Source organism: Emydura macquarii, unplaced genomic scaffold (assembly GCF_026122565.2).
Source record: "Emydura macquarii macquarii isolate MOO-44397 ecotype Brisbane River unplaced genomic scaffold, CSIRO-AGI_Emac_v2 contig_2422, whole genome shotgun sequence".
NCBI classification, from domain to species: domain Eukaryota; kingdom Metazoa; phylum Chordata; order Testudines; family Chelidae; genus Emydura; species Emydura macquarii.
The window spans coordinates 43,920,108-43,944,931 of NW_027132559.1; the positions used below are offsets into that span (position 1 = coordinate 43,920,108).

Below are 24,824 nucleotides of genomic sequence, written 5' to 3' on the forward strand. Positions count from 1 at the left end.
TTTTCATTCCCCTTACCATGTTCTGCTTCTACCACTGTAGTACTCTGAGGCTCTGTCATTCTCAAGAGTACTTGTCTTTGCTGGGAATTTGTCCAGTTTCCAGCCACTGACAGCCTCACCAATACAAGCTCCTACTGTAGGCAAGGTAAGCCATGATTTGCACTGTTGCAATATATCCAAGTTTCAGGGAACACCAGTGTAAAACACAGCTTACCTTACCGATACTAGAAATTTGCACTGATGCAATTACAATGGTGTCTGTATAGCTATTTTCTCAGCTCTCTTCCTACATCTCCTTCAGTATTTAGGCTTAAAGATCCTAGGTGCTACAATAATACAGTAGCACTTCAGAGTTATGAACACCAGGATTATGAACTGACCAGTCAACCACACACCTCATTTGGAACCAGAAATACACAATCAGGCAGCAGCAGACAAAAAATAAAAAAAGCAAATACAGTACAGTACTGTGTTAAACGTAAACTACTAAAAATAAAGGGAAAGCAGCATTTTTCTTCTCATAGTAATATTTCAAAGCTGTATTAAGTCAATGTAAACTTTTGAAAGAGCAACCATAATGTTTTATTCAGAGTTACGAACAACCTCCATTCCCAAGGTGTTCGTAACTCTGAGGTTCTACAGTATTAATAATAGTAGTAGTCACTGAAGTTCTGTATGTGCTTGGAGTGCATCTCTCTGGTTGGAAGACAGCAGTTGGTGCAGAAATGTGTATGTAAGCCAGCTTGGAAGAGAAATTCCACATGAAAAAAGTTATTCTGTTCTTGATCATTGTATTTGCCAACTCATAATATTTATTTACTTTTTTTTGCTTTCAGAGAGCAATAATAATTATTAATAAAAGCAAAACTTTAAGTAGTTGCATTTTTCTGAAAGCCTTTCATGTCATTTGCACCAGCCTTTATTTGTAGTGGTGCTTTTAGTGTCACATCTTCCCCTGCTTGCTTCATTGTGAAACATCCTCCACCTCTTCTTTGTTTTATGTTTGATTAATTTCTGGGGTGTTTACCCTCAAACATACATAATGGTTTTCTCAGGATTTTTATGATAACCCTATGGCTATACCATATAACCCAAGAAAGAAGTATTTGTATAGCTCTTAAGTCTTTGCCAGAAGATTAGAAATATTGCAACCTGTATTACCCTGGAATTTATAGATGTTTTAGCAGATTGGGTTGGATGGGAAGCTGCATCACAGCAAGTCAATACATTTAGAGGGGGAATAAAAGCTTAGGATTGGTGGGTGGGAGATGTCTTTAAACTTCAGTTTTCTTTTGCGATTTAGAGTTGTATTCAGTATGTTTTGTCATTAGGGTAGTGGTAGGAAGGCAATTGGCATTTAATATGTAAATTAATACTTTATGTTAAAAAGCTTCCAGCATCATGCTGTTTGTTGCTCATCCTGCATAGATGAATTTATTACAGAACAAAGGATTAAAGGCCTGATTAGTGGAAGTCAGAATGGTATATCCCAGTTTCAGGTACCAGTGGTGCAACTCTCAGCTTGCCTTATATACATTAGGAATTCGTACTGATGCAGCTACTTGGGTAATAAAATATCAATGGCTCCCATGTAGTAAGGCCTGAGAAAGTGAGCCCTCCCCCATGCTCTCCAAGTCTCTTGTGCAGTACTAGAGAATATTTCACTGCTCACACTCTGGTGCTATAACAATATAATATAACAAAAATAAGCCACTTTGGAGAAAGTTCTAAGGAAAAATTCATTCCTCCTTTCTCTTGCCTTATTTAAATGTTTAAAAGAAAAACCTCATGTTTTCCTCTTTCTTGTCTCAGTTATATCTCTGTTGCCTGTCTGTTTTCTGCTTTAGGATGTGCTGAGTCAACAATTAGTGTCATTGTTGACAATCAGTCACTGGCCTCAGATATTCTGTCTAGAACCAGCTGTTCAACTCACTGGGGGAAAAGCTGATAGTCAAAAGCCCTTCAATCTAACCTCAATAAAGGAGGTTTAGTGAACCTTTGCATATGCTGTAAAATGATGTGCAGAGCATTATAGTTTACAGGTCAGGTTTGTGCTTAATTAGCTCTGGTATCATGATATGAAAGCATCGGTCCTAGTTCCTCTGAAGGCTGTGCTTATGAAGGACAGCAACAAAGACAATAGGCAGTGGGAAAGATTGCTTTGATTGCTGTTAGAAATGTGGCCAGCCAACATGGGATAAAGTGCTTTATGCACATAAAAGCTTCATCGTAGAAGCAAAAACTATGACTAATCATGGCCTCAAATATTTATGGAAAAGCAATCAACTGTCTTAACCTAGGAGACTGTGATTAATCTGGGCATTGTAAAAAGCCCTTTAGCTAGTAGGCCATGGACAAACTTGTGATCTGTTATTTCTCCATTTGTTCATCTAGTGCAGGGGGAGCAATTTTTTGACAACAGCATCTGTCATTACAGTGCCTGGGCTATAGGTAACCTAGGCATGTAGTTTTCTGTTGCTTTCAAAAAGACTTTACTCTTTTTTTTGGTAGTTCTCATTCCTTAGTTTTTATAGTGCAAAACATAGAGTGCAATTGTGTCCCTTCCTCTGTCCACCTGGGTGCAGTGGACCTTCCAGACACAGATCACACCTCTCTAACCTAAAAGGGAGCTTAAGTAACTACTTGATGCTAGTCATGCCCCCTTCCCATGGAGGGCATTCTGAAAGTCCAAGGTTCTAGGAGATGGAATGGAGCAAGTAGGGAAGGAGTGGGTGTCCTTAATCTCTGGACTTGGTGAGACTCAAGGTAGAAAGCTGATACAAACTCAGCAGTCATCTCTGAATAGCTTTGTTGCATATCAATACAGGCATTTGTATAACAAACAGCCATTCCTCCAGCATTCATACCAACAAAAAGCAGTTTGTGAATGCTCAAAAACAGTGAATAAAAAACACTAACGTGATTGACTAAATAGCTGTTTGGAATTCAAATAAGTACTACTTTTTTGTAGTATAGGAATAGTTCTGGATGTGCTTAAGGTAGAGGCGGAGGAGTGAGGACAGATAAATCTCCAAAGATTTGAAGGGTATAAACACCAAGAAGGTAGAGCGATTATTTACTATATTATGTAAAGTATAGCTAAGATTAGAAAAGGGAAAATTTAGGGTGAATATTGGGGAAATCTTACTGTCAAGAAGATCCAGGAACCTTTGGGATAAATTTTCATAGGAAGTGTTGAAAGCACTTCTGGTTAATGTAAAGCCACATCTAAAACTGGAGTAGATAAAACACTGGTAAATGTAAAGACAGGGAACCAAATGGTCTGATACTTTGTTCCATCTCTACATTTGATAGAATCCTTTTGTCTGTTTATTTATTTGTAGTGACAGCTGCAATAAATAAAGCAGATGATTGCACAGCCAGCTGCTACAGTGTGCAAGTGTTGGGCAGAAAGGACTTCCATGAAAATTTCTTTTGCAGCAATAAGTTACATGTTGTATTAGGAGAGCTGCAAGGAGATTGAGTTGCACTCAGATAATCTGTTGAGGGACGACTCTGGCAGCATCATCTATTATATCAAATTTTCAATTGTTCCTGCCCCATGGACTGCAGAGATAATACTACCTTGGCCTTTTTATAGAGCTTTTCATCCAAAAATCAAAGGGCTTTATGAAGATTAACTAAGTCTCTTAACATCCCATGAGAAGCAAAACATTCTATAATAACTCCACTCTTCATTGAAATATAGTAGCAGGATGCAGCAGTTCAGAAAAGGAATTTTGTAGGCAACGCAGAGAGAAATTAAGTTGGCAAAATATAATTATGTAGCTTGGAACTGAAGCAGGTTCACTACCATTAAGTGCTCACTTTCATAACCAAAGTGCTATGGGATCTGTAATGATTGCAAAAGGTCAGAAAAATGACCACCCACTCAATTACCAAGATCACATCCTGTAGCATTTAGGTGTTTCTGTGAGGTCTGCCCTCTAAGAATTGAGCTGGCCTGAACCTGCTTAGCTTAGGAGAACTGAGGGGATCAGTGCACAAGGTGGTATGATTGCAGGCCACATAAATAATCTTTGATAAGCTAAATTAACATCCTGGTGCAATAGTATGAGAAAGCAGAAGATAATTTTATGGCTTCTCCCAAGGGGATGAAATACAGTAACCATTTTTATCTAATGTATGGGGCCTATGCAGCCAGTTATTGTTAGCGAAGGTAAGGATGCGTCAAGTGAGCACGTGCAGTATTACACAAACTGCCACTGATGGGTTTTCAACAACCTTTGTGACTTATAGTTTCATGAGAGAAACTTTTACCAATCCAGAAGATCAGAGATTGTATTTAAACTTTTTGAAATGCTGCATGAAAAATCCAGAGAATGGGCTGTGAACAGAGGTATACTAGGTCGTCTTGATAAAAGGAGATTGTCCATGCTGAACCAGAATCCTGGCCTGTATCACTATTCTAAAAGAGCAGCATAATGGGGTTCCCTTTAGGAATGAGCCTACTGTAATACTCTTCCGAAATTGCTTTAGTGATTTGTGTAGCTGATAGAAGAATGTGAAGAGCTCGGGAAGTTTGGCAAGACATTGGACTGTTTTCCTGTACTCATATATCTTTCCACCTTTCTTCCTTCCATTTCAGTCTTGTTCCCTACTTAAATACTCCTTCCCAATTGCTCTGTTATTGTCACATATTTCCTACCAAACAATGTAAAAAATAAAACTTTTTGGAAGTGTGTAACAGTGTAGTATGTCCCTCCTGTAGCTGTTCATGCTGCTACTGCACCACTGGTTCACATCCTACATGTGACTGATTCTCCTTACCCAACTATAGATAGTATAGGTGGAGTAAGAAGAAGAAAATAAATCAGGAGGAATTTTGTGCCACCCAAGCCAAGGATATTGGTGCAGCATGATGGGCTACCGACACCCTAAGTCTGAGTGGGGTAATGTGGGTGGAAAAGTGGGAGGGGTGGAAAAATCATTCAAAATTATCACAAAGTGACCTAAAGGCTTTAAAAGCTTCTTGCCACTCTTCGCTATAAAACCCCACATTTTTCAAGAGGGAGCCAGGACATATGAGCACCAGATATTGTCCAGTGGTTCTGGCTAGTGCTACAGCATAGCATTATATTCTTTCGTCTATCACCTAAGTAGTTAACATTGTTATGTTAGTGCTGGTAAAGGAGAAGGAGGATGCCAGCAGTCATACTACTTTGGGTTCTGATCTTGTGACATATTAAGTTAAACAGTGTTGGATGCAAAGCAAACGTGCTTCAGAAGTGATGGTGATGACCAGCAATCATATGTGGTGCTCTTCCTTTAATTCAGCATTGAACCGATGCCTCAGAATGATCGTAGGGAGCACTATGCTGCTGGACATGACCTTTTGGGTGAGAAGTAAACAGAGATCCTGATCATTCAGATATTCCATAGCACTTTTCATAAGAGTAGAGCTCTTACCTCCGTGCCCTTCCCTAATTCCAATTTTGGTAACATACTGCCCAAATTAACCTCCATCCCAAGTGGTTATGGTCTTGGTATTTGTTCCGGCTGGTGTTAGAGTTCACCAAAGAGAGAATATGCTTAATTACGACAAGCCTCTACAATACAAAAAGAAAAGAGTAAATACCATAGAATACACTTATGGTGAGTTTGTGGCTTTACAGTAATCTGGGTATAGTTCAACGGTGCCAGATTTTAGTTCTCCCTCTCCTGCTCTCAGCAAGGATAGGGTGCATGGAGCCACCTCCTGCTTTTCTGTTTTCTGTTTTGTTCCCACATGACTGGCAGGGCACTTGGTTGCACCTTTTTACTTCACAGGGAAACCTTCTCTGCCTTTTGCTTCTGTTCACACTGCAGGGGATCTGTGAAATGTCATCCCAATCTCCCTGCCCCAAAATAAAATATCCTGAATTATGCTTCACTTTAAATGGGGCACAATTCCTCAGGAGTATACTGGGAAAATTCTGGGACTTTCCATTTTGCAAAACAGGTTTTCTTACAAGCAAGTTTTTTTTTTTTTTAATAGGAATATGGGGAGCAAGGGCCATATATTCAATCATCCTGGCAGTGATCAAATTAGGCCATAGTTTCCTGAAACTAAAGGAATGTGGCTAGCCTGCCTCCCCATCTTAAGGTTACACTTTTACATCCCTAATTTAAACTAACCGTTTAAACATTTTAAACAGCTGATTACCATTTAAACTGGGGGGGCAGAGGGGAGTGGCAGCTGGGCTGGCTCCCCGCCAATGAGAGCAGCTGGGCAGCTCCCACTAGTGGGGAAGCGTGTTGCCCAGCATGGGGGGTAGCCACAGCTGGGCTGGCTCCGTGTGAGCAGAGGGGCTGGAGGTGCGGAGCCCAACGCCGGGGGAGAGGGGGTAGCCGTAGCTGGGCTGGCTCTCTGCGAGTGGGGGAGGCGTGGAGCCCAGCTGGGGGGGGAATGCGGGACGAGCCTAGCTGAAACTACCCCTCTGCACTGGGCTCCGTGTTTCCCTGCCAACAAGAGCTGCCCGACTGTGGCTACCCGCCCCCCCACAGCATTTACATTTTTAAACATTCTATTTTTAGAAAATTTAAACAGATTTTTGATTAAACTAATTTTTGCATCCTTAATTTAGCTTTCAGAATTTTCTATTTAAACTAACTTGCAACAAAGAAAATGACAGAGCAGGTTTAATAAGTCTAATGTAACTGCATATTATTGTGCAATCCAAATTTAAGAATTAATCTTTCATGATTTTGACAAGTTATGTAAAAACTATGCTAATACAGTGATAAGGTTGACAAATAAAACAGACAAGACTTCAGCCTTGATGCTAGAATGTTCAAAAGTTTAAGGGTCCCACTTAACTCTTTCCCCTTATTACTTTGTACTTTTACTGCCTGACATTAGTATATATCCTTTAAATGTATGTCTTAATATATATGTCTGTGGTAGAATGCTGAGGATATTTTCAATTGACTTTCCTGTTGTTTTTAAAAGAGAATACCCAATTGATTGCACATTGAAATAAACCTTTATACCATCTGCCTTTATTTTCATATACACTTTTCCAGATAGATGTAGGTGAATGAATGCAAGTCTAAAGCCTGCCATTGGTGTCCATTTAAATCATAAAGAAATATAGTGCCTATTGTATCATTTTTCAAAGAGAAAACTTCCATAAGTGAATTTGCTTCAAACAATTCAAAGGCACTTGATTTCACTGAGGTCAAAGTTCTTGGCATAGTAGAGCTGAAATTTTAAAGATGTCATATGTGTTAGAATGCCAAAATAAATGTGTGAAAAATTGTATCCCCTTCATATTTATATTACTCACATGGGTGAATGGGATTTTACAAAACATTCTTCAATAATTCACCTTTGGGCTGAGAGCAAACTTGAGACATTTAAATCCAAAGGGAACTTTTAGAGAAATACAGACACATGGGCTTAGAATAGAATGGCTACCTCAGTCTTCCCTATAGTGTTACTGCTGTAGTGGTATAAATGGAGTAATATTTTCCACCTCTGTGATGTTAGCAGCATAGCAAGAATAGTATCTTTTGCCAGTTAGATCCTAGACTATTTTTGACCTGATTGAGAGGAAGCAATTTATTTGCCATTATGCACAGACATTTTGTGGTGAGTGACAGTAAAGATGATGTTAATTTAAAAAATGAAATATGATAGGGTGGAATTAAACTGAGAATATTGGGGAAGTGTTCTAGTCTGAAAATTCTATAAATAACTGTTAAATAACCCTAATCTAAAAACTGTGGATTTAAAATAAATACTAAAATTCTTGTCATTTTAAATTTTTTATTTAGACCTTGGTAATGTTATGACTTCCACACCAAATTCAAAGGCTGTGAATGGTAAAGCTGAGAGCAGTGACAGTGGAGCAGAATCGGAGGCGGAAGAGGGTCATGAAGAAGAGGAAAAAGAAATACAACAAAGTGAAAAAGGTGTAGTTTCTAGTCCTCAACTCATATCTTTTCCAAAACAAAGGGTATTACTCCACTAAGTGGCAGTAAATCTTGAATGTCAAATGTGAGATACATCAGCAGGTTTATTTTGTTTTATACAAAGTGCACAGAGGAATACATATGAAGAATGGGATCACCTTTCAATGTGAATTACATAGTCAAGTACTAAGGATAACAACCCTAAAAGCCATTTCATACAAGCAGAGCCCTGCATGTATAGAGAGCCTCCTTAATTTCATTAGGGGACTTTCTGCACAGAGCATCTTACATGATCAGGGCCTAACGTGTGCTGTGTATGCTTATTTTGTTTTATGTTTAGGACCTGTTTATCTTGTGGGTGGCTGTGAGTGCTCATGGGATAAAACCTCAGAATTAAAAATTCTATTTCCTCCTTTTCAAAGAAAGATAAAAGGAAAGTTTCAGTGAGGACTTTTTGTGTGTGTGTTTGTGAGGATTTTAGGAAAATTCAGGTCTCATCTGAAAACTAATAAAAACTATGCATTTAGAACTTAGTCGTTATATATTTTTTCTACAAGAAAACTGTAATAATTCTCTTAGTTTTACTAACTAATGAGGGCTAAATTGGGTTTGCTACTTAAATATATAAAAATATCTGTTTTGCTTGCTATGTAGAATGAAAGATTAGGATTTCTTTTTTCTCATTTGGGTTTAATTTTTTTGAAGGAGCAGAACTAACCCTGTGAACATAAGTACAAGTAAAAATGTAATCTAAATGTGGTTCAGACCATGAAAGATATACACAGCAGATCAGAAAGTCAGCTATCAGGAGAAATGTGTTTTGCACGATTAGGTACATGGCTTTTTATTTGCAAAGTTTTCTTGTTCTTTCACAGAATATAAGAATGTGAAGCAGGATTCAGCAGCTGCTAAGGATTTGGAAAGTATTGTCATTAATGGCTGTTGTACGGACAGCTTTGTTCCAGAAATGCAGAATGGCATCCAGACTAAATCTGCCCTGAATGGCATAAATGTGAAGGAAGAAATAAAGGAAGTGGAGCAAAGTCTAGAACTAACGGCGATAACTAATAACAATGTTCATCAAGGTATTGTCCTCATATTAGTACATTGTCATTTGCTTATGCTTTTAATAGAAGGAACATTCTCTGAGCAAAGCTTACTTCAGGGATTCTGTGGGCTGCCACTGGTGCCCTTCAACCACAAAATCTTTAAGAAAGAAAATTAACTGTGATTAAAATTAGAGTACAGGTTTAAATAAACTTTTTCCTTAAGATCTATAATAGAAAAAGATATGAATCCAGAGACAGGGAGGCCCCAAACTATTTTTACTTTCAGAAACTTGATTAATTTGTTTTGTTTTAAAATTTCATATATGTTGAAATTCTATTTGAATTTTAACCTAAGAAGTAACAGGACGAAAATCACTGAGATCTATATTATAATTTCCAAAGATTGTATCTATGAATTCAAATGTTTAAATGGCTAACTTAAATTTTAACCTGAGACAAATCAGTGACTTCAGACTAAAATACTGCTCCATAATGTGTTTGGGAAATGGAATGAACAACAAAGAATTAATCCCTTTGTTCTAGAACAGGCAAGAAACAGTTACTTACTATAACTATGGTTCTTCGAGATGTGATGCAGATGTGTATCCCACTTAGGTGTGTGCACGATAGAGCCAGAGAATTTTATCTAGCAGTATCCATAGAAGAGTGGTGCTTGCCCTTCGTGACCATAGCCCCCTCCTGGCTATATGAAGCGGTGCCACTCCGGCCCCTATTCAGTTCCTTTACACTGAACATTTGGAGATGAGACTCCGATGCAGAGGGGACGAAGGGTGGGTTGTAGAATACACGCCTGCATCACATCTCATAGAATCACGGTTACAATAAGTAACCATTTCTATTTCTTTGAGTAGATGCAGACACATATTCTATTTAGGTGACTCACAAGCAGTATGTGGCTCTCCCATCCTCCGTCCAACAAGCAGAACTCAGAGTCTACCTGAACAAGGATTGTAGGATCACCTTTCCAAAGGTTGCATCTGCCCTGGAAGATGTGGTAATGACATAACGGTTTGTAAATGTATGTATGGACGACCGCATAGCAGCCCTACAAATGTCCAATGTGGAAAAGTCACTGAGCAACGCTATTGACATTGCTTTTGCTCTCGTTGAATAAGCTTGCAACCGCTGAGGGGGTGTAGCCAAAGCTATTCCATAGCAGTCTTTATACAAGTTCCAGAGGGGTAGCCATGTTAGTCTGTATACAGCAAAAACAACGAGAGTCCTGTAGCACCTTAAAGACTAACAAATTTCTGCAGGCATAAGCTTTCATGGGCTGCAACCCACTTCGTCAGATGCATGCATGGAATATGGACGAAGTGGGTTGCAGCCCATGAAAGCTTATGCCTGCAGAAATTTGTTAGTCTTTAAGGTGCTACAGGACTCTTGTTGTTTTAGTCTTTATACAGAATATTATCCATCTAGAGTTTGTCTGTGAAGACTGCTTGACCCTTCATATGATCTGCGTATGACATAATTATTTTGCACTTCACCTCACCTGTTTTAGTTTAGCCCAGATAGAATGCTAGACATCTACTGATGTCTAATTTATAGAGATTCTGCTTCTCCAGAGGCCTGCCCATCAGAGCCTGCAATTCACACACTTTCCTTGTGAATGTTATTGCTACCAGGAACGCAGCTTTCTGATACAACAACAGAAAGGGACATGATGCTAGGGGCTCAGAGGGAAGTCCCATCGTTCTACTGGAACCGTGTTAAGGTCCCACAGAAGAACTGGCTCTTGGACTAGACAATGTAGGTGAAGAAATCCTTTTAAGAATCTTGCTACCATGGGCTTGGAGAAGACAGATCTCCCCTGAATAGGGGAATGCCGATATTGCTGCCAGAAGTACTTTCAGTGAATGAAGCACAAATCCTGATGATTGAAGGTGCAGCAGATACTCCAAGATATCCAGGATGGAAGCCTGCTTTGGTTGAATTCCCCGGGCCAATGATCACACAAAAAACTGTTTCCATTTTGCTGAGTAGACAGTTTTGCTAGAGGGCTTCCCACAGTTGAGTAGAACCTGCTGAACAGTCGCTGAACACTGTTCTTTGTCCTCATTCAGCCATGCAGCAGCTACGCTGTGAGATGCAGGAAGCTGAGCGTGGGGTGCAAGGAGTGCCCTTGATTCTGAATGAACAGGTTGGGATGGAGAGAAAAGGACGGGCGGCTGAACTGACAGTGCAAGAAGGTCGGAGAACCAGCAGTGCTTCAGACATGCCAGGGCAATGAGGATGAGCTTTGCCCTATCCACCTTCAGCTTTAGGATGACCTGTGGGATGATTGGTATCAAGGGAAAGGCATAGAATGGAGCTGCTTGCCAGCTGAGAAGGCATGGACAGGGAGCCTGGAGTGGGGCCCCCTTAAGAGTAGAACATATGACATTTCCTGTTGTCCCTTGTAGCAAACAGGTTGATCACTGAATTGCCCCACATTGTGAAGATAGTCTGGAGGATGCTTGTCTTGAGAGACCACTTGTGAATCAGTGAAAAATTCCTTCTGAGATGGTCTGCAAGATGATTCTGGACCCCAGGCAAGTGGTCAGCTATTGGAGTGGTGCTGTCCTTGATTCAAAACTGTCACAACCTGATTGCCTCTTGGCGGAGCACTCTGGAATGTGCTCCTCATTACTTGTTCCCATAATACATCCAGTGGTATTGTTAGTAAGTATGTGAACCACGAGCCCCTGATATGGATCCAAAAAGTGTGATATACATTGTAAGTGGCCCAAAGTTCCAGCACGTTGATATGCAGAGAGGACTCCTGCCCCGACTACAGACCTTGGACTTTCAGCCACCCCAGATGTATTCCCCAGCCCACCAGGGTGGTGTTGGTGACAATAGTCCAAGGGCCGGACAAAAGGAACACCCTGACAAACGTTCTCAAGAACCATCCACTGCTGTAAGAAATCTAGGACCAGTGGAAGAAGATGGAACAATTTGTCCAAGGAGTAAAGAGTTAGATGGTAAACTGTGATGAGCCACATTTAGATGGGGAGAAGCTATAGCCTTGTGAACTTGAGCACCTGCCTGCAAGTGGACATATGCCCAAGAGCCTCAGACACATTCAAATTGTCATGGAAGACTGAGATTGCAGACTGAGGCAGAGGTGGCTAATTGCCTGAAAATAGTTGGTTGGCAGAAATGCTCTCAAACTCGTAGTCTATTAGGACCCCAATGAACTCTATTTTCTGAGTGAGAACCAAAGTTGACTTCCTGGTGTTTAGGATGAGATGCAGACAGTTGACCAAGCACAGTGTGGTGTTGATGTGAGAAATGACTTCCTCTCTAGATCTGTTCCTCAGTAATCATTCATCCAGATGTGAGAAGATTGTCGATCCCTTTCTTTCTGAGATATGCCATGATAACGGTCATGAATTTGTTAAAAACCCATTCTGAGTCAATGTGGGGTGGATAGTCGACAGAATGACCATTCAGACCCTTATGTATCTGATATATGTGTTGAGGCCTTGAAGGTGGAGAATAGGTCTTACTCCTCCCTTGGATTTGGGCACCAGAAAGTACCAGGAATAGAAACCCTGACCCTGATTATCCTGTGGAACCTCTTCCACCACTCCCAACGTGAGCAGAGAGTGAACCTATTCGAGAGCAGTATCTCATAAGAGGGGTCTCCGAAGATGGACCGGAAGGGCGAGTGAAAAGGAGGGATGGAGAGGAACTGGATGGCACGATATGATGGTGGTTAGGACCCAGCTGCCGGTGGCGATTGAGCCCCAAGGATTCTGAAGGTGATCCAGCCTGTCCCCAGTGGAGGGGACAGAGAGAAGAGAGCAACGACTGGAACACTGCTCTGGACCCAGGAGTCAAAATGGGTCCTTGGGGGGTGCCAGGGGAGAGCATGCGGACTGACTGAACCCCAACTCCAACTGCATCCTCCTCTGGGATCTATGCCCCTTTCTGGGGTAGATCCACTGTCTCAGGGGAAGGAAAGGCTGCCCAGATGTGTGCTGCGTAAAATAATGCAGTCGTTGTTGCTGTTGAACACTATATTGGCATCTCTGCACTGCTGGTGTATATATCCCCAAGGACTGTAGAGTAGCCCTAGAATTCTTGAAGGATTGCAAAATCTTGCCTGTCTTGTCCAAAAACAGCACTTGGTCATTGAAGGGCAAATCCTCAATGGCCTGCTGGACATAGGGAGCAATGCCCAAATTCTGGCAGCCAGGAGGACCTCCTCATGGCCAGCACAAAAGCCATTGCTCCAGCTGAAGTATCCATGACATCCAGCGTGAACTGCAAGGAAGTCTTAGCTACCAAGCAGCCTTCAGTGACTAATGCCTGAAATTCTTCCCCCAAGGCCTCAGGCAGCTTGTCTGCAAATTTAGATATAGCCATCTAGTTCACAAAGTCATACTTGGACAGCAAGGCTTGCTGATTTAACAATTCGCATCTGCAAGGAAGAGGAGGTGTAAATCTTCCTGCCTATCAGGTCCATTCCTTTAGAATCCTTCTCCTTGGGAGTGGACTTAAACCTTCCCTGTCAGATTCTATCGTTCACCACTGTTATTACCAAACAATTTGGGGACAGATGGAAATAAAACCCCTCAAATCCCTGCATGGGGAGTGAAGTAGCACTTTTCCATGCACTTAGTTGCAGGCAGTACCAAAACTCGTGTGCTCCAGAGGACCTTAGCAGGCTCAGCTAGTGCTTTGTTAATAGGGAGGTTGATTCTTCCAGAGGCAGATGGCTGCAGTATATCCATTACATTGTGGGTGTTCTCCTGTAGAAACTTCACTTGAATACCACGGAAGCAGCCATGTGACGCAACAGGTTCATATATGTCTTGAAATCCTCCAGTACCAAAGGGGAAGAAGTGCCCGGCACCATAGAATCATCCAGGGACAAGGATGAGGCAGTTAACTGTTCCAGAGCTAGATCCTGCTCCAGGGCTGACAGGCCCAGTTGGGACGATTCTAGAGGTTCCTCTAGAGGAAGGTTTGCCAGTACCTGAACTGTGGCAGATCAACAGTCATGACTACAGACATGGCTGGCAATCTTGGCTTTGAGCAGGATGAAGAGTAGGATCTCCACGAATGAGGAGCAGCCCATGGATTCCATGGAGGCCACTGGTATGAATAAAGCATTGGTGACCATTAGGTGCTGGGCCAGGGGCCCCTGTCCCAACCACAAAAGGAGCACCAATCCTGGTACGTGTAGTGCTCCATGAACGGCCCTTGCTCAGGTGATGATGAGCGGGAGGAGTAAGATTCTGACTCGGATGCAGAGGAGTCCCGAGCTTTGGGGGATAGTGATGGAGCCAGTCATGAGGGTGCGAGTAGCTGGTCCGACTTGTCCTTAGCCCAGAACAATGAAGGGGCTGGTGCTGATGGTGGAAACAGTACTGCCGGCATTGAGTATGCCGCTGTTGTTTCCAGTGCTGAGAGAAATTTTGACCCCAAAGTCAGCATTGGTACCCAAGTAATTAACAGTGCCAAAGTGGAGGGCGATGACTGCTGCTACAGCAACACTGGCAGCGCCAGCCATAAGTTCCCAGTGCCAAGGAGGTCCTTTATGCCAACTCCAGTACCAGCCTCATTTCCATTGAGTGTGTTAGAGAAACATTGTGGTGCATTGCTGACAGATCCATGGGTTCAGTGCTCCGCCCAGCCAACAGGGCTATGAAGGACATAACCCTGACAAAGTCCTGGACCAAGGGAGAAGTTGAGACAGAAAGGCAGAGGAGGTCCAGTGCTGCCTGATACGCCACCGGTGGGAAAGCAGCTGGGGCTGGCATTGTCCTCATCAATACCAGCCTCAACAAATGTCATAGGACTGGAACTGGAGTCAAGTTACCTGATCTCTGACCTCCCTGCATGGTGCTGGGGAGTGGTTGACTGGTCCTGCTCCATCCCATGCACCACCATTCCCCCTGTGCTGATCCACGCGCCTTCTGGAGGAGGGAAATGAGTCCTCATGGGACCTGGAGTGGACTTGGTCGTTCTTATGTGTTCTTGTCCTTGGCAAACTTGATGGGAAATGATTCTTCTGTCTCTTTGGAGAGGCGCTGTTACCCCGAATAAAGGATTTTGGGGCATCTCTAGAACAACCTGCCTCTTGCCCCTTTAACGTGTTCTTCCTGAGGTAAGGGTTTCCAGGGTAGTTAAGGAAACATTTAAAGGACACCGAAATAACCTTCTGATAAACTGATTGATCCAGGCAGTATTCTCTTCCTTTAAAGTATTTCTTTTATTACTGTAACTAATAATTCCCACTACCGTTTAGTCTAAAAATTGAAAATCAGACACAAATCCCTTATTGCAAGTTAAAGAACATCTAAACTGCAATATACAGTTTAAATGGTTGAGTGATGCGCTCTATTGCAGATGGCCAGTCTACAATAGATCACTGACAGCAGTTCTTAACTTATGCTTTAAGTTTTACATATGTAATATACAATTCTCACACACACGCCTTTCAAGCATACACATACCAACACTAATCCTATACTAAACTATAATAAAAACCTAGCAAGTTTACTCTGTGGATTCTGCTGCACTGCTTGAGGCTGCTGCTTTCTCTGCCTCTGTCCGTTTCAGTTAGCTATCAGGCTCTGCTCTGCCTGGCTTCGCTTCTCTGTCTTTTCCTTCTTTGGTAGCTTCTGACCTCCTTGTCCACTCCTTTCCTGACTGACATTCTCTTCTCTGCTCCAAGCATCTACTTTTATACTGTTCTGATAGCTATTATACCCTTTCTGCGCATGCTTATCTTTTAGTTGTTTACCACAGAATTGTGCTGCACCGCTTTGGCTTTATATATACATATATATATATATATATATATTTTTTTTTTTCCACCTGAACTTCTGACTTGCTGAACTTTCGACTTGCTGAATTTTAGGCCTACTTTATACATTCATTCATAATCTTTCTACTACACATTCATTCATGCTCACTGCAAGTTGTTTACTTGCAAGTTATGATCTACTGGCTGTTCAGAAATATCATGTAACCTACATCTTCCAATTGTATGTGACCTGCAGCTTCTGATGGTGGAGTGACTCTTGCTTATTCAAAATGGAGGTCAGGAATACAAAGTGGAGTCCGGGGGATTTCTTTGTTATCCGTGCCAGCTCCAGGATGCAAAGTGGCAGCATTCTCCGACCCCGAAGGCGACCTGCGATCCAGTGAGGGCCTCAGTGTTGAAGCAGACTGAATGACCTGTTAAAGCAGGTGCTGCTTCAGAAGAAGATTCCTCACCACTTGCGGTTTGCAAATTGAACACCGCTCCATGACGTGGGCTTCGCCTAGACATAGCAAGCACCATGTGTGGGGATCATTATTGATGATCTTCCTCTCCTCCCCCTTCCCCTGATGGAATGTTTAAAGCCTGGTGAGGGTATCACCAAGCAACGCTAAAACTACAACTAATACTAAGTCTGTCTAACCCTATACTAGGAGTACTAATGAACAATATACAACTAGGAAAAAAAAGTCACCGAATAGAGTATTGTGAAGTTGAAAACCACACAGAGTTATGACTCCAGCCAGAGCTGGCAAGAGGAACTGAGAGGTGTCAGGGCAGGGCTGCCTCATATAGCTAGGGAGGGGCTATGGCCACAAGGCATGAGCACTACCCCTCTACGGGTACCGCTCGGTAAAATTCTCCATCTCCAGTGTGCACACACGTACGTGGACAACATGGCTGCCTCTACTCGAAGTAGCAGCATCCAGTTATTAGGCTTATTTTTTTCTCCTCAACAAAAGTAGTTTTATAACCATGTAATTTCTATTCTTAATCTTTAATCGATGTGTAAGATTACCACATTCAAAGTGGTGTCAAGTGTAACTCTCTTGAATAGTGAGTCATTGCTTTATTTTTTTTGGTGAGAATTGGTCTTATTATATTTATTATTTTGGCATATATCCATTTTATGTACAGGAGCAAATGAAGACAGTGTTGAAGAGGTCTCAGGAATTCAGCACTTGACAAGTGATTCAGACAGTGAAGTTTATTGTGATTCTATGGAACAATTTGGACAAGAAGAGGTAAAAAAAACAAAAACAAAAAATAACCCCAAAAAAACCCCAAAACCCTGAAGTGTCATACTAATAGGTAAATTTTTAAAGTGCAGTGTAATGAATTTCACAACTCCTGTTTATATGACCAGGAACAACAGAAGATGTGCATGGATTACTTAATGCTCTACTGTGAAAAATATGTGAGCTTCCTTTTTTATTATCAATGTATCCAAATTAAATTACCCCCATTTACCATACTATCTGAGGGCCTCACAATACTCTTGTGAACTAGGGAAGCACTATTATCTCAATTTTACAAATGGGGAACTGGGGAATGAGATTATGGTAGAACAGGGAATTGAACAAGGATCTCCCAAATTCCAGGCTAGCACCCTAACCATTGCACCACCTTCCTCTCTAATTGTTTCTTAAGGATCTCAGACAACAGCACTGGAAACCTGGTAGAAATGGGGGGTGGGGCCTCAAGGCCCTGCCCCTTTCTGTGGCCCAGCCCTTGCTCCTCTTCCCCCCTGAGGCCCCACCCCTCTCTGTGACCCTGCCCCCGTTCCTCCTCTTACCTCCGAGGTCCTGTCCCCTTGCTGGGCTGGGAGCTGGACCATGGTAAGAGCTGCCCAGGAAGCTTGGGCCCCTCCACCTGCCCTGTCGGGGGGGTGTTGCTGTGGTGTCTGAGAGCAGCCCCCGGCCCTGTTCCCACCACCCAAGGCAGGTGGAGGGTCTGGGGTTCCACACAGCAGCTTGGGCTCCCTGGGTAGCTCTTACCACAGCCCGGCTCCACCTTCTGGCCTGATCAGTGGTTGGGGTTTCGGGGGGAAGAGGAGCATGGGCAGGGCCATGAGAGGGGCTGGGCCTCGTGGCAAGAGGGTATTAAGGCCCACCTCAGCCTCCCACTGGGAAGAAGTTGGCACCACTCTGCGCCTGTCCAAGGCTTGCAGTTTGGGGGGGCCAACACCACTCCTGCCCCAAAACTACTACCATGTTAAAAAGTGGGCAGGCCTGGTGCCCCTGACTCCCCCCCCCAGTTCCAGTTCCCCAGTCCCAGAGATTCTTTTTATCTTGTTAGACACATCACCCAGTAATAAAACCTGCTGGGAAAGGTGGTATGGCAGAACTGCTGCAAGCTCCCTTGCACAAATGATTTTCTAACTGTAGAATATGTGGTTTGGGCTTGCTGGGCTCTTTAATTGAGATGGGCGGATAACTTGGCAAACTATTTGGAGAATATTCAAACTTGCATGAAAACACTGCAAACTAGAAGGGGAGATCATTCCAGTTGAAAAATAAAAAGCTGTTTTGGAGGTTACTGTGTGAAAAAACTAAGTATAACTTTTTGCTGTTTTGAAAGGTTTACCAAATGCTATTGCTTAAGCTCTGAAGGTATGGGGTTTATGAATTACATCCATTGAATTTTCACATGTGGCTGTGGGTATGTAAAAAGAGGCTGCATGAGTTAAGATTGCTGCCTTATGTTGAAGGTGATGACAGGTTTAGTAGCCTCATTTTGTCCTCCATTTGTGACCCAAGAGCCAGCACTTACTTTGTCTTGAATGGCAGCTATTTATGGGACGCCCAGGACAGGAATAGCATTGGTTTTGTGTGGGAGGATTTAGATGCATTGGTGGATATGACAGCTTCTGCAGCATCTTTTTGCCTTGTACCTGGCCCAAACCAAGACTGTTATTAATTTGTGCTATTAAAAAAGGGGGAAGTTCCTGCTTTTTAAAAAAGTGAACTTGAAGAAGAAATGCTGGATATGGGAAAGCAGTCTGTTCCTAAGATAGTATTTTATACATAATGTTCGACTGCTGCATGAGATGGTAGGTAAACAAGTTATCCCCATTTTACTGACAGGTATATTAAGGTAAATCTCCTCTTACCTGTAAAGTAGCCTTTCTAACCTGAAAAGGAATTCTAGAAAATAATAAAAATATCCTGTAGGGTGACAATTGCTACTATTGAAAGCAAAACCTTAACAATGGGGAAGCTCTTTTAAAAAAAGTGAAAAGGGGACACTTCATCTTTTTATTTGATAACTGTTAGATTTTACAGAACATGTACTTTTAAGATTAACTAGATGCTGCTGTTAATTTTTAGCACTTGGAAATCATTACATCAGCCAAAGGACCTTTAAAGCATTCATCCCATTTCTTGGAAGTAGATCACAGTCATCTATTGGAAAATGCTGGTTTTCCTGAGCATGTTCACCTGTGCTCTGGGAATTTCAGAGTTGAGGATATAACAGAGGCAGCAGCTGAAGGAAAAGGTGAAGTAAAGTGTGGGGGAGAAGATGACAAAAGCAGCAATGGAGGCCCTCACAAAGAGAAAAAAGGCGGAGAAAAGGCAGATTTCCACGGAGTCAGAAGAGGGAGAGGTACTGTGTGTGCATCACTTGTATTTTTCTCACTATACCTCCACATACAAATCAGCTGAGACTGAGTCATTTGTCAAGATTGAACAGTAAGGCATCCATGTTGTATAATGTTTTCATCCCACCTTCTTCCATAACTGGATTAATAAATATTGCACCCCTACATTCCAGTGGTAACAATTAACCTTTGCATTAAGAGTGCTGCTTTTTTTTTTTTTTTTTTTTTTTTCATAGTAAAAGTCAGAAAAGTGTTCTTGATTGGAGAGTGTTTGAGTCAACATCATGAGCTTAATAGTGGACTGTTCTAGTTTGGCTTACTTTGAATTCTAAGTATCACTTAGCACATCATTCTGTTTTATAAATGTAATCTTTCACTTCATCTTTAAATCAGATTTTTCTCTGCAAGTTACAAGGTACATTTTAAGCGTCAAAATATTTTGACTTTTACTGTATCTGAATTAAGCACTTCATTAAAACATTCATTTTGGTGTTGTATTTAATTTGGTCAGTCTTTAGCCATAGCTTTTTGTAGTATGATCCTATCTGCCTTACACTAATACAATACCTAAATAACTAAGATATGAGGTAGTCCTTTAGTAGCTAAATCTTCAACAGAGGAGGGACTTCCCCCCTCACCCTTTACCAACCGTGTTGATTTCTGACAGTACTGAGAACTATGAAAGCAGCACTGTTTTATTGTATTTTCTACACAAATATCTGCCATTGGTTTAATGTGGCCCTTGTTAAAGCCAATTTGTTCATCAGAATCTTGGAAGAAATGTCTATGAATGATAATTAGAAGTTCTTAGAAAACATTGTGAAATGAGCAAATGATCTGATATGTGAAAATGCCTTGCTGAGGTTTGCTGCTATAATAGAGTCATGTACTTTATTTAAAAAAAATACAATTGGCTCTCTTCTTTTTTCCAATTGGCACTGTGGACTATCATTTGCAGAGATTTTTTTAAAAAAAAATCCTAAAATTAACTCTAGATTGAAAAACTAGAATGGACATGGTATGGGATTATTTATCCTACCCCCTTTCTTGATTTCTGCTTCCTAGTAGATCCTCAATAGACTAATTATAAACAATTTAAAGAGAAAATTAAGTTTGAAGCAAATGTCTAACTTTTTCACTCCCCTTCTGTCTTCCTCACTGTCCCAAAGGGTCCTCTATATTCCATTTGGATACCTGGAAGTCCTCCCTAGTTTTCCCCCAACTACCCTTGATTATAGGACAGGTCTCTCTCTCTCCTTTAAATTGGGTAGAGGGTTCACTGTTTAGCTTAGGGAACTATGTTCAAACTTCTATGCAGCTTTCATACCCAGCATTATACTGTATGGTTTTTTATACATTATCCTGGAAATTATGAATATCAAATTATCAGGATGACTGCAGGAGTGAGACAAGGATACACATTATCCCCAGAGTTGTTTTATTTAGTGCTGGAAGCAGTAACGGCTGTAGCACAGAAATTAAACTAGAGGAGTCATGTTATGTGGAAGGACAGTGAATAACTCTAGATTTGCAGACAATATTGACCAAGGAGAGCTTACAGAGAATTATTGACAAGGTAAACCAGGAAAGCAGAAAATTCAAATTGAAGATCAGCATGGAGAAGACAAAAACTATGGCAATTGGAAGACAAGAGGAAGAGGTAAATATCAAAGTCAGAGACAAAGAACTACAACAAGTGGAAAAAAGTGGTGTATCTTTGATGACTAGTATCAAAAATGGGAATCACGAAGATGCCATAAAAAGAAGAATCAGACTAGCCACTACTGCATTTGGAAAATTCTGCAAGATCTGGAAGGTTAAAGACATTTAGATGAAAATGAAAATCAGCATATATGAGACAGCTATCGTGCCGATACTACTGAATGGGTCAGAATGTTGGAGTATGAGGAAAGCTGACAAACATAAGATATAAACTGCAGAAATGAACTGGTTGAGGAGAATACTGAGAGTGTCAATGCTGCAGAAAATAAAAAATGAAGTGATAAGAAAAGGGCTCGAGTAACAAATAACTATTATAAAAGATTTAAGAAAGATCTTTGTGGTGGTTTAGACCTGTCAAGAATGTACCTGGAAAGGATACCATGCGTGATGATACATACCAGAATGCAAGGAACTAGAAATAGAGGAAGACTGAGGAGGCATTGGATAGACATGGTGAAGAATGACATAGAACAAAACGTTTTAAAGATGAACAAAGCCGTGAAGCTGATACAAGACAGAAAGTGGTGGAAATATTTCATCTGGCTCCATCATCACTGTTGAGCTGACTGATGGGAATCAAAGAAAAAATCCTGCAAATGACATTTATCATTACATAGACCCTTTACTATCGCATCACAAATGCTGCTGTAATAACATCCTGCTTCTTTTGTACAAGAATTTACAGTTAAATATATAGCGGTTACAAGTGTTACCCTTGGGAGAAATGAAAGCAATAAAACCAAACATTTTCAATAGCGGTAATAGTTTCTCTCTCTGTTTTTTCCTCAAAAATGTAGGGCATAGGATGCAGCTTCCGGGTGATGGTGCTCAAGGTGGACAGATGGGTAGTGGAGGGGATGGAGAACGCTGGGGATCAGACAGAGCACCGCGGGGCAGCCTCAATGAACAAATTGCAGTAGTGCTCATGAAGTTACAAGAAGACATGCAGAACGTCCTTCAGAGACTGCATACACTGGAGGCACTGACAGCTTCCCAGGTAAAAATGTATCCAGATTAAATATAACTTTCCTGGAAAAATAAATAAATAAAAATCTCTCCATGCTGATTAACTAGCCCTCTCAAGGGGATATTTTGGATAGTTTCTATGCTTTTTAAGATAAGAAAGTAAGAATTAGGTCTGCAATCTAAATTCTTAAAGAAATTTTCAAATCTTTTATTTTGCAGCTGTGAAGTCTTGTGTGAGGCCTTAGTTGTATCTAGTTTCCACCATAATAGTTTGTTTCACTTCTACACATTAAGTCAACTGTATTAGTTAGTCCTTCTGTTGCAAGTCAGTGCATTCCTACAGAAATGTGCATTAATTTCCATTTGAGGTCAGTTCACTATTTTGATACTTACTAGCCTTGGTTTGTATTTGAAGGCAAGATCTATGATGCTACAGTCAAATTTACAACCTGCCTCATCTGTTAAGGTAAGATTTTTCCATGTTTATAAAAGGCAGTATTTAGAACAAGAGAAAATGGCTTTAGATTTCTTACATGCTTTAAATTTTGTCTGCTCCTTGGACTAGGAGTAAAATAAAGCTCTTTTAATCCAGTCTCTGAAGAAATGATTCAGTAAATCAATTTTAAAATGAAGTGTAAACTATCTCCTTTTGCTATGCAAGTTTCCAGTTTTTTGCACTTTGACCCAGTTGCATTTAAAGTGTGTGTGAAGATGTATTAGCATCTAATATACTGGTACAAATTGGTGACCACAATTTGTATTTTGTTTTGCTTAGAGACCATCATGGTGGCCCTTTGAGATTTCTCCTGGCATTTTAGCCTTTGCTGTTGTATGGCCCTTCATTGCCCAGTGGTTGGTGCATGTATACTTTCAAAGAAGGCGAAGGTAAGGATTGATTTGTGTACATTTACTCAACAGTGCATGTGTTTGTATATTTAAGTTTTCATTTGTTAAACAGATATTACAGTTCTCTACTAATAGGGATGAGCACAAACCGAAGAGTTTGCATTCTTACATAATGACTAGCATATTCTTTTATCACATAAGGCTTGTATAATGTGAATAGAGGACATGGGCAGTGTCAAAACATTAAGTAGATTGATAGCTAGTGTCCCTAAAGAATCCTACATTTCCTTGAGTTTTCACTATCCAGGATGTGATCTGCTGAGAGTTCCACTGTAAGTACCAGTGAAACTCCCAGCGCTGAGGATGGGGCTCTCAACCCAACCACGTACCAGAGCCTTTCGAAGAGATTGGAACAGAAATGTGTGTGATCTTGTTCCCAAAGAGGAACAGAATGGACGTTCAGCAAGAAATTGAAAATTAGATAACACAGGTTCTCCCTTGCAGTGGGGAATTTAAGGGCAATTTCAGGAAGTGACCCATCTGGCTTTGCTCCCCTGCAAATTTCTTCAGCATTGGAAAGTATCTGCTAAGTTGACCGCATGAGCAATATGAACTTAACCTGACTAATCATAAGCCTTGTGCAAAACGAAACATTATACCCATTCCATTAAGTATCTTTATATGTCTGAGGCTGGCTGGCTCCTTTCTGCTTGACATCCTTAGGTTCTGTGGCCCACAATATCCCCCTGAACCACCTCCATGGTTATGCAGGAGTCTCTGGTACCTTCTTGTTCTTTGAGTGCTTGCACATGTCCTTTCCAATGTAGGTATGTGTGTGCACCACAGTTGCTAGAATTTTTTCCCCTAGTGGTATCTGTTGGGTTGGTTCCAGTGCCCTCTGGTGCCACACACTCATAATGCCAGTATAAAAGGTCCTGTTGACCCCACACTCCTTCAGTTTCTTTTTACTGCGGGTGAAGATTGCTGGAACTTCTCTCATTGCTCAGGCAATTCTTCTCCAGTGATTTGCTCCTCTTCTTTAATGTTTATAGCAGGGGTGGCCAAACTTACTAACCTCTCAAGATTCCCCTCCCCGTTGGGCAGAATCCTCTAGCCCCACCACCCTGCCGCAAAGCAGAAGCTCTGAGCTCACCACCCCAGTCTGGTAGGCGGAAAATTGGTGGAGGGAGGGGTAATAAGGGACTCCATGAGCTGCACTTTAACTGTAAAAGAGCCACATGTAGCTAATGAGCCACAGTTTGGCCACCTTGATATATAGTTATCGTAGTACTGTTAGTTAGTAATGCCTCTGCACTTAGTTGGTGAGGTTTGTCCACTCCCCGGTGCTAGGGCATGCCTTGGTCACCAGGCTTCAAGCCTTGCACTTCCTTTGATGTCATTGAATGACCCACACTTGAGCTATCTCAAGTACTTAGGGGAATCTCACAGGAAAGACGGCTGCCAGATTTGCAGGGACTTCAAACCCCACACCAAGAAGGAGCGGGAAGTGAGGTTGAATGTCCTGCTTATGGAGGCACCCCTAAGACCTGCTTCAGATCCATGCTTGGACTTGGCACCAAGTACCTCAGCTTCGGTGTGGAGTGCTCCTTCCACCGGTCGTGAGTCCCGGCACTGATCTTCATCTCTGAAGAAGCACAGAAAGCAGAAGAGAGCCAATCCCCAGTGCTGAAAGCAAGCAGGCATGGGGACCGGGATAGAGTGAGATCTGCATCAGGCCCCCCTTTCTGGCACCTCAATAACTGGTATCTTCAGTTTCAGTATCTCCATAAGCTCCGCTGACTCTGGCACTGGAGACATCGCCCTCAGGCAGACAGCATGCCAGCCAATTCGCAATACTGTCAACTCTGGAGGCATTTGCAGTGGCCAGGAAACTGCTTTCACTACTAGTCTCTGTGTTCCCGGAGGTTCAGGACTCAGT

The 24,824-nt window shown here is 41.7% G+C and overlaps 1 protein-coding gene across 3 annotated transcripts in view; it reads left to right on the plus strand.

Moving 5' to 3' along the window:
- ACBD5 (acyl-CoA binding domain containing 5) overlaps nt 1–24,824 on the plus strand; it is a 67,410-nt gene that overhangs the window by 21,704 nt on the left and 20,882 nt on the right. For all 3 annotated transcript variants that reach the window (XM_067562401.1, XM_067562400.1, XM_067562402.1), the window contains 7 exons: nt 7,780–7,917; nt 8,793–9,002; nt 16,888–16,994; nt 19,080–19,356; nt 21,871–22,070; nt 22,455–22,505; nt 22,815–22,924. In XM_067562401.1, the coding sequence (XP_067418502.1) occupies nt 7,780–7,917; nt 8,793–9,002; nt 16,888–16,994; nt 19,080–19,356; nt 21,871–22,070; nt 22,455–22,505; nt 22,815–22,924 (1,093 nt within the window). The remainder of the gene's footprint in view (nt 1–7,779; nt 7,918–8,792; nt 9,003–16,887; nt 16,995–19,079; nt 19,357–21,870; nt 22,071–22,454; nt 22,506–22,814; nt 22,925–24,824) is intronic.